Genomic DNA, 9,480 nt, shown 5'->3' with positions numbered 1-9,480 from the left:
ACTAGGATTTTCCCGACTAGCTTGTGTCGCGCTAAAGAGAGCGACGATCGCCTTTTTTTAGATACATAAGTTCACTTTGAAGCTAAGTAGCCCACATTGATGAACAAATTGCATATCCGTGGGGAATGATTAGATCAACAAACCAAACAATTTTAAAACAAGAGAAAAAAAAGATCAAATAAAAGCTTCTTGTTGTGTTGTCGCCTTCGTGCCGCCTCCCTTTCCCTCTCGTCTCCACCACCTTCGGCTGCCACTTTCGCCGTCTCCACCGCCCTCCTCCCAACCAAACCACGGGCCATCTCTCCTGTAGCATCCCGCCTCCCGTGACCGGCGCCTCAACCCCCATCCACCTGCCGGACCGGGTTTCCCCCTCTCCGGCGCACGCCGCTGGTCCTCTGCTATTATCTTCTCGGCTAACCGATGGAGTGGCCGCCGCCCCCCAGGCTTCTTCTTCTGTTCCTGGTTGCTGTTTCTTGGGCGCTCGGTGGCGCAGGTTTGGTTCTCTTTGACTGGGCTTTGGATTTCTCGAAGTTGCTGGGTGTGCAGTTGGACTTGGGCTCATGGCGTTTGCCATTTTGGTCGGCTCTTTTGGTATGCTGCAGGGATTGGAGGCTTTGGAGTTGGAGCTGAGGCCCTGATCAGCAATGGAGCTTCTTTTAGCCGTAGGTAAGCGCTCAGGTTCTGAGAATCGGTTCTACTTTTGTTCTGTAACTCTAGTAGTTTCTTACTTGCAGGGAATGGGGCCACTACGATTTTACTATCCAGATTTTTCTTTAGATATTGGAGTTGCAAAATAGATTCTTTTTGGTGTTGGGCTATTAGCCTTAATTGTTAGAAGATGCCCCAAAGTTTTCACTTCGGTAGGCACTGAACACTAGTATCATGTATCTGAACTAAACTGTTACTGTATCATCCCTAAAAAGCTGTTACTGTGTCAGTTATGCATAAAAGCAGATAGTAGCGGTCTGGTTCCCTATTGATATTTTGTTTCTGGTAAGAACTGGAATTAAGCTTATTGTGTTCCCATTATATACTATTTATTTCCATGAATTGAAATATAATTTGTTGCCACACTTCTCTTTGCATTTTTATCCAGACAGAGACAATTAAATGGGTGAATTCTGCAATTGTAGCAATTTCTCTAGTGCCTGTGTAGATTTTAGAAATCCATGGTACTATAGTCACGGAGACATAAGAAATTCGTCAGTACGCTATATCTAACTAATTTGTCAACTTCAAATATATAAGTACTGAAAAGAAAATAATACTGTATTGCACTATCTCTTAACCTAGAAACGATCATGTGAATATTGGCAGTAAATGAATCAATGGTAATTATTTTTTATAATTGAATCGGCAGAAATATCAATCATTTATATTGACAATATATCTCAAGTCTTAACTATTGCTTCTCTAGGAATTATAGAAGATTGCTGCAGATTGGTGGTGAAAACCAAGGTGCTCAGTTTCTATTCTCACCTGGGCAAGCTCCCTCATCAGGACCAGTGTCTGCTCCTTCACCCTCACCATTCATATCCCTATCAGAAGGCTCACCGTCACCATTTTCACAACCCATACGACAGCAACCCCCTTCACACCATCATCCACCGATAGTCCGTCCACATCCACTTACGGCTAGGCCGGCAACTCACGGAGCTGAGCATGATCATTCGGCTCAGACTCCATCGCGCTCCGCGCATAAACATTCCTTGACAACCTATGGTTTAGTTGCGGCAGGGATTTCTGCTTTCCTTATCATATCAGCAGTTGGGGCTTTGTACTGCCGAGCTAAAAAGGTGGGGACTGTGAAACCTTGGGTGACAGGACTTAGCGGGCAATTGCAAAAAGCTTTTGTAACAGGTACGTTTTGTTTCTGCTTTGGCATATATGTACCTAGGAGATTGCCCTGATTTGACACCACAACTTAATCATAATTATAGGTGTGCCTGCACTAAAACGGTCAGAGCTGGAATCAGCTAGCGAGGATTTCAGCAATATAATTGGTTCTACATCTAGTTGCATGATGTACAAGGGAACTTTATCAAGTGGAGTTGAAATTGCAGTTGCGTCAAGTTTGATAACATCTGCAAAGGATTGGTCCAAAGAATGGGAATCACAGTACAGGAAAAAGGTACTGCTCAGCTACCTGCAGCATTTGAATGTGCATTGTTTATTTAATAATATTGGATTCCAATGGTTATGCTTTCAGATCACAAGTTTGTCCAAAGTAAACCACAGGAATTTTATGAACTTACTTGGCTACTGTGAGGAAGGGCATCCTTTTACAAGAGCAATGGTGTTTGAATATGCTCCGAATGGAACACTTTTTGAGTATCTACATGGTAAGTATATTCATGATTTTATAATTTTTCCTAGTCACAAATGTGTTCTCTTCACCCTGAACTACAGAAGTCATCTGTACATTTTATGTGAATATTTGCCAACATTGTTGCAAGTCATCATGCAGCATAACAAATTAATAATACATAAAAGTTTCCCAATTAATAGACTATGCATATCAGTTGAGCAACAAGATTCCAACAGATAAATATCCATATGCTTTATTCTTATTAAATATCATATAAAACAAAATAGAAGGTAGAGTAAAGATATTTCACTTCCTTAAAAATAAGATAGACAGAGATATCGTGAAATTCTTGACCCAATATTAAAACCTAAGCTAATTTTTTGATTAATGGGACAATGACCAAACCACCAATTTTTATAAAACGATGAACGTGGTCTTATTCAAAGTCAAAGTGCTTTGCGATCTTTAACCATTTATGTGTTTCAATATAATTTCCAGTAATGAGTCCTATGGTTGTAACAAGCTTCCGCAATTTGTGAAATCACCCAGTAGACTTCCTTCCCCTAGAACCGTACTTGAGAATTTGTTATCTTAATTTCCCCTACCTTAACTGAATTTGATTTCTCAAAAACTGGTCCCATCGTGTTAGTTCTTAAGATATGATAGTTTGTGCATCAACTACGTACGTGTATTTATTACACAGGGATCGTCTGTTTCTGTATTACTTCTTAATTGTCATTCAGTCTTCAACATTTTGACAATGTCATTTGCAGTTAGAGAATCTGAGAAGCTGGATTGGGTGACGCGGCTCAGGATATCCATGGGGATTGCTTACTGTCTGGAGCACATGCATCAGCTGAAACCACCTGTTATTCCGAGGAGTTTTGACTCAACGACCATATACCTTACTGATGATTTTGCCGCGAAGGTCTCGGATCTTGAATTTTCAAGCAACACGAGGGCACCCAGTTCGAGCCACGGTGTCTCCAATTCCTCATCGGAGCTGGAAGACGCCGTGCATAAATATGGCATGGTGTTGCTGGAAATACTGACAGGAAGGGTCCCCTGCTCCGAGGAGGACGGGCGACTGGAACAGTGGGCGTCTCGCTACTTCGACGGCGGGATGGGTCTTGCAGACCTGATTGACCCGAGCATCGGTTCCTTCTCCGAGGAGGCTGCACGTGCATTGTGTGAGATAGTGAGATCCTGCATCAATCCAGACCCGAAGAGGAGGCCGACGATGGCGGAGGTTGCAGCTCGGTTGAGGGAGATCACGGCACTGGGGCCTGACGGAGCAACTCCGAAGGTGTCACCCCTGTGGTGGGCTGAGCTTGAGATCATGTCTTCCGAGAGCTAGCGCTGCCTGAGTGCGGAATGGCATACACGTAGTGTGCTGAGTGTGACAGGAAGTTCTTTATTCTGTTAGTTGCTGCTGCTAATCTTGTTTGTGGAGTTGGTAGTCGGGTAGAAGATGTTTGAGAATTTGTTTCCTGTGCAGGATTGCACAGAGTAAGTGGTGTGCTCTGCTCTCTGTACATGTAAAAGGATGACTGTGCTAACTGAGTGGCAAAAGTTTCAGACTAGTGAGTTGCACTATAGTTCCTGTAATTTAACCCAAAGATCATGTACCAATTTCAAGCATGAAAAGGAAACAGCAGTTATAAACAGTCGAAGCATGCAATGAAATAAATTTGTAACATTTGAGATCCACAGGCTTAGTACCTTTCTCGCAAGGAATTGCAGGCTAGTACCTTGTCGCAAGGAGTTACACAACTAGACGAAAATTTTGCAAACATATTAATGTAGGACCACTCATGGAGAAGGAACCCTAAAAAAATTAGCGTATGCTGCTTGGTGTGGCGAGCGTACGGTATTCTTTAGTAAAAGGCGAAAGAATAGTTCGCTATGTGCTCACCACGCAGCTGCGTGCTCTCTAATGCTGGTACTGAGAGCTGTTTTAAACAGGCCCAAGTGAGATGACTCTCTACCGTTTAGCGGTGTGGGACTAAACAAACTGATCGAATCTGAAATGCAATTGCTGATATCTGCTTGGGCAGGGAAGGACCTAATTAATCACCTACCGGTTATCTCTACCCAACGGTAGTTTTTGGTCACTCGCACAGACTGTTTGCAACAAATTGTAATGCCAAAATTTTGGAATTGGAGTGGGACAGAGGTGTGCTAGGCCTTCGCTGGTGGAGAGCACGCAGTGGCCGGCGACAACCTGATCAATGATCACGACGCGGCAAGAGGAAAGAAATACACAATATTTGTCCTCGCTGCATCGTGGAAAAGCACGACTCTTCTATGCATAGATCGTGCATCCGAATAAACACCAAGAGGCATTAAGAAATGGAAGAAAATAAAGACGAAGATGGTGAGAAAGTATGAGCCGGTCTGATTGAAGGACAACCTGTATTCTTTAGCTCCCATTTCCCTTTCTTGGAGCTCTTGTCATGTTGGTCAGTTGATGTATACATATGAAAATGCCTTTTACCATTTACACGCGCTATTCTTACATTTGTTTACAGCAAGTTCATCATCATCTCCTGAACGTATGTGCAGTCAGAGCTCGATCGACCTTTGCCGGTATACTTACACTCAGTTGACATGTGTGTGTACATGTGCCGCAGTCCCATTCTCCTGCCCGCCTCCGCTAGGCTTCTCCTGGCGTTTGGAAGGACAAAATCGTTTCATCACTCTGCCGGGCAAACACAGGTTCACCCCTACGCTGAATCGAACACGACGACGATGATGATCGCAGGCGCGAGGTAGGTTTCACTAGCTCTGTGACTGATCGGCCTTGGTGGATGCTCTGCTGTAGAGATCTAGCGTGTCACCGTGCGTCGGGTCCATGCACAGGGCGGCCTCGCAGTCGCGGAGCGTGCTCGTGTTGTCACCCATGGAGTCGAAGAAGGCTGCACGGAGGTGGAGCAGCTGGAGGTCCGGCTTGAAAGCCAGGGCCTGTGACAGCTCCCCGATCGCCTCGTCCTCCTTGTTCTCGTCCATCAGAACTGCGAGAGCACAAGACACCATGTTACTCCAGCCAATGAAGCTATTGAAAATTTGAATACTATCTCTGAATTGTGACTATCCATTGACGTCTCCAGATATTTGGTGAACCAAAAATGAGTGTAGCGCATAGTTAATTTCTTTCTGAACTTAACAGAATGCAAAGCCTTTTAGATGTTTAGCATTTGGTGTCGAAAGTTGGCACTACTGTAAAGTTTGTATGCACAATAGAATACTGCAGGCAATCATATGCTCAGCGGACTCACCAGCTGCTCTGTATCTGTAAGGGTAGGTCCTGGTCGGATCCAACAACGTCGCCATGTTGAGATCACTTTTTGCGACATCCCGCTCAGCATATTCCGACCGTTTCTCGTATGCCGATGCGCTGTTCTTGGCGATCTTTAGAAGCGATGACATCTCATCAAATGCAGCCTTTTTTCTATTCTTCAGGTAATGGACCCGTGCCAGACCCTGGTGTGCCCGTGTGTGCTTAATGCTCAGTGCTATGCTGTAACACTCGGTTGCCTCATCCAGCAGATCACAATCCACGTATATGCTCCCCATATTGTTGTATGCCTGGAGAACGTTAATCAGCCATTCATTAGCACAAATGATCAACATATTTCATGAAAAGCATAAGAAGTGAAGGATGATTCTCTTACTTGCCCCTTCCGAAGGTTGTCTGATGCACAACTGTTGGCCTGCTCTAGAAGTTGAACAACAGAAAGCGCGGATTCGACGTCGAGGCTAGAATCTCCTAGAGCGTAAGCCTTCAGGAAAAAGGCTTCAAATGATCTTTGGAGTCTGATTGATTGCTCAGCCTTCTCGAGTGCTTCCTCACGATGCCCGGTGTCGTATAAAATCCATCCTTCGTATACAAGTCTCTCGTGCTCATGAATCGAACTATTCCGTGCTAATCTCAAACTACGCATAGCAGCCTTCTGACAATTAAGCCTACAATGCATGTGAAAAAACAAGGAGAATGTTAACCTTATGAATTTGAAAACATCTATCATAATTGTTCTGTAAGTTATACTCCCAAATCCCCCATTTTTCATGAAACCAAAATTAGCCAGTATAAACTTGATACAAATGATTATGGGATGAAAGGACTGCCGGAAGTGTTATAGCCAATTCTGCTTATGTATAACCAGAACTCACAAGTGGGATGCATGCCATACCTTAACAGGAGCAGGGACTGTCTGAACCGCAAGCTGCTGTTCCCGGGTTCCCTGGCGAGCATCTGCTGCACAACAGCCAGAGAGCCGATGTCGTCGACCCCCGACCACCGGTCGTAGAGCTGCATCCAACAATCAGCCATGTCCCAGTGCTGCACATGCCCTCGGAGGAGCTCGATCAGCTGCTCCCCGTGCATTTTCCCATGGAACATCATGTAAGTCGGGTCCAACGTCAGTATCGCCCTCACGTCCTGCAGGGCGGCCTCAAAGTCCCCAGCGGCAAGGTAGAACCAGGCACGGAGCTCGAGGCAGTCGGGCACCATCCTGAAGCTGAGCACCTTGTCGATCTCTTCCAGCGCAGCCTCGTACTTGTCCTCCTCCAGCAACGCCGCGGCGCGGTACTTGTACGGGTACGTCAGCGTCGGGTCGAGCTCCGTCGCCGTCCGGAGATCGGCCATCTTCTCCTTGCCGACGCAGTAGACGGAGCGTTCCTGGTACATCCACCCGGCGGGGTCGTAGTCGCCGACGACCCTGTTCATGAGCTTGTAGGCCATGTACTTGTGCCCGCACTTGTACTTGGCGCGCGCCACTCCGGCGAGCGAGTAGACGTGGCCCTCGGCGACGGCGTCCTCGAACCAGCCCTGCGCGTCCTTGAACTCGCCGCGCTCCAGCATGACGCAGCCGAGCTGGTGCAGCGCGAGCTGTTTGTGCCATGGCTGCTCGGCGCACTCCCAGAGCCGCTCCAGGAGCATGACCGTGGTGTTGGACCTCATGTCCTCCTCCATGGCCACGTACGAGAGGAAGTAGTAGAGCGCGAATGACGCGTTCCCGGCGGCGTCGAGGAGCTCCCTGCCCTCCGGGCTGCACAGCAGGCGCGCGACCTCGGGGTTGGCGAGCGACTTGGGGAGCTCCCGCAGGAACGCCTGGAGGCACGTGGCGACGAGGAGGTGCGCGGCCTCCTCGAGGCCGAGGTCGATGAGGGAGAGGGCCTCGTCGACGCCGCGCACCATGGAGGCGAGCTTGTTGTCGCAGGCGACCTTGAGGCCCTCGCAGCAGAACTTGTTGGCGAAGGCGAGGAGCTCGAGCATGGTGTCCGGCGGGAAGTCGTCGAGGCGGCCGTTCCGGCTGTAGGCGGCGACGGCGCGCATGCCGCGCGGCGAGATCCCGTCGCGGCTGAAGTCGATGTGGTCGCGGCGCGCCTCGGCGAACCCGCCGTAGAGGAGCGTGTTGAGCGGCTTGGCCAGCGCGGCGATGCAGGAGCGCTCGCACGCCACCTCCTCCTGGCCGATAATGAACCACAGGTCGTTGGTCTCCGCCTCTTCCTCCTCGTCGTCGTCGTCGTCGTCGGCGGCGGCGGCGGCGGCACCGAAGGCGTTGGACGGGGTGCGCATGAGGCGCGGAGGGCGAGGGGTAGGGGGAGGAGGCGGCGGGCGGCGGCAGGGGCAGACGGGGTCCACGCCGGAGGACTCCCTGGCGAAGACCGCGGAGCGCGGGCACTCGAGGAGCGGGGTCGTCGGGGTGCAGGGATCGAGCGGCGGCGGCATGGGGTCGAACTCGTCCTCGCGGCGCTCGTAGCGGAGCCAGGCGGCGAGCACGACGCGGCGGTGCGGGTCGCAGGCCTGGACGCGCGCGGCGCGGAGCGCCCGCCGCAGCAGGCGCGCGTCCCCGGTCGCGCGGAACAGCGCGTGCTGCTCCAGGTACACGTCGCAGAGGTCGTCGCCGGCCGCCTCGGCCGAGGACATGCGGCGGTAGGAGGCGGCGAGCGCGGAGACGTGGTCGACGGGGCGGAGGCAGGCGTCGAGCGCCGGGTCGAGCGCCGCCGCCGACGGGAGGCCGCAGGGCAGGGTGGAGTCGGAGCCCGACGTGGAGGGCGCGTGCGGGTAGCACATGGACGCGGACATGAGGGAGACGCTGCGCGGCGGCGGCGGCGGCGGGGGTTGCTTGGCCCCGCCGCTTCCTCCGGCATCCCCGGAGGAGCCGGAGGTGGAGGCCCCCGAACTGAATGGGTAGATTTGCGCGGCCTTGTAGCCCTCGATCAGCTTGAGGCTCCGTATGGTGGTCAGGAAGTTGTTCGTCATAATGCGGGCCGCGCGTACCTCTCCTCCTCCTCCTACCTTAATTCGCCGATTCATAGACGGCGGCGATCATGATCGGAAGGGGATGTCGGCGGGAGCCTCCGCCCTTCCGCGCGGCCGCGCCTTCCCGGCGTTGGCAGGGTTGGTTAATGCCGTTGATTTGGTGCGGGCGGCGATCGGTGGAGGGGAGAGGGATGAAGCGGAGGGGCGCGAGAGTCGGGTTGGCTTCCCCGCTGTCACCGTCCGCTCGCTGCACGAACGGAATTGGACCTTGCTTTACCGTTTAATTTTTCTTCTGCCGCCCTCATTGGCCATGTTTTTGGCTTCAAGTACTATCTTCTTCTTTCTTTCTTTTTTGTTTGAGAAACAGTACATCCAAGGTCTTTGCGGTCATAAACCCAGGCAGCGGATGTCCCATCGTTTTGGGATGGATTCAAATAATTTATTTGTGATTCTGAAAACAAAACTTGTTTACAGGGCTGGCCCTGGGGAGGGTCTGGCGGGGCGGCCGCCCCGGGCCGAGAAAAATTAGGGGCCCATATTTTCTATATATGCTTATTATACATCGCATAAAAAGCAGTTAACATTTTTTGATGGGCTTGGGTCTATACTTTGGGCTTTTTTTTCCTTTTCATTTCCGATCCTGGCAGGCCTCACTCAGCGCAAGTACAAGTTCCATCTACTGATCGATATGAAACGTCGCCAAATCGACCTGATTGATGATACGAAACGTCCCGGCTAAAACCATGGCTCTTGCTCTCGCCTATCGCGACCGCGCGCAGTCACATACTCCCAGTCCAGCAATTCCCAATCAGGCAATCACCCAATCTGCGTTGAAGATTAAGATAGAATCATAGAAGGTAAGAACACCCGCCGCAGTTTTTTTGGAATTCTAGTATATGTCCTA

At 50.3% G+C, this 9,480-nt stretch overlaps 2 protein-coding genes and 1 non-coding gene across 4 annotated transcripts; 1 reads left to right on the top strand and 2 right to left on the bottom strand.

The window, feature by feature from the left end:
- The first annotated feature begins 247 nt into the window (after nt 1-247).
- On the top strand, nt 248-4,016 carry LOC124698008 (protein MALE DISCOVERER 2-like). 2 transcript variants are annotated; one of them, XM_047230531.1, is made up of 6 exons: nt 248-493; nt 603-666; nt 1,427-1,860; nt 1,941-2,131; nt 2,210-2,342; nt 3,082-4,016. In XM_047230531.1, exons 1-6 carry the CDS (start codon nt 421-423, stop codon nt 3,663-3,665), a joined length of 1,479 nt encoding a protein of 492 aa, XP_047086487.1. In that variant the 5' UTR covers nt 248-420; the 3' UTR covers nt 3,666-4,016. The 2 variants fall into 2 exon arrangements, with proteins under 2 accessions (XP_047086487.1, XP_047086486.1); XM_047230530.1 differs by having other exon boundaries at nt 1,418-1,860.
- Nucleotides 4,017-4,115: 99 nt separating this feature from the next.
- LOC124704784 lies at nt 4,116-4,232 on the bottom strand. The gene has a single exon (XR_007003671.1). It is a non-coding gene; the product is annotated as a U5 spliceosomal RNA (small nuclear RNA).
- Nucleotides 4,233-4,732: 500 nt separating this feature from the next.
- LOC124698007 (ethylene-overproduction protein 1-like) lies at nt 4,733-8,679 on the bottom strand. Its single transcript, XM_047230529.1, has 4 exons — nt 6,502-8,679; nt 5,983-6,274; nt 5,587-5,896; nt 4,733-5,322 (listed from the first exon to the last, which is right to left on the bottom strand). Exons 1-4 carry the CDS (start codon nt 8,628-8,630, stop codon nt 5,090-5,092), a joined length of 2,964 nt encoding a protein of 987 aa, XP_047086485.1. The 5' UTR covers nt 8,631-8,679; the 3' UTR covers nt 4,733-5,089.
- Between the last annotated feature and the right edge of the window lie 801 nt (nt 8,680-9,480).

Source organism: Lolium rigidum, chromosome 3, assembly GCF_022539505.1.
Source record: "Lolium rigidum isolate FL_2022 chromosome 3, APGP_CSIRO_Lrig_0.1, whole genome shotgun sequence".
Taxonomy (NCBI): domain Eukaryota; kingdom Viridiplantae; phylum Streptophyta; class Magnoliopsida; order Poales; family Poaceae; genus Lolium; species Lolium rigidum.
This window is presented reverse-complemented; position numbering and strand designations above follow the sequence as displayed.

Excerpts from the sequence above, each read along its gene's own strand:
- LOC124698008 (XM_047230530.1), top strand. The coding sequence starts at position 421 with ATGGAGTGGCCGCCGCCCCCCAGGCTTCTTCTTCTGTTCCTGGTTGCT. Across the intron at positions 494-602 it reads TTGGGCGCTCGGTGGCGCAG|GGATTGGAGGCTTTGGAGTT; the intron begins GTTTGGTTCTCT and ends GGTATGCTGCAG. Across the intron at positions 1,861-1,940 it reads GCAAAAAGCTTTTGTAACAG|GTGTGCCTGCACTAAAACGG; the intron begins GTACGTTTTGTT and ends TCATAATTATAG.
- LOC124698007 (XM_047230529.1), bottom strand. The coding sequence starts at position 8,630 with ATGAATCGGCGAATTAAGGTAGGAGGAGGAGGAGAGGTACGCGCGGCC. Across the intron at positions 5,897-5,982 it reads ACAACCTTCGGAAGGGGCAA|GCATACAACAATATGGGGAG; the intron begins GTAAGAGAATCA and ends AACGTTCTCCAG. Across the intron at positions 5,323-5,586 it reads TTACAGATACAGAGCAGCTG|TTCTGATGGACGAGAACAAG; the intron begins GTGAGTCCGCTG and ends GTGCTCTCGCAG.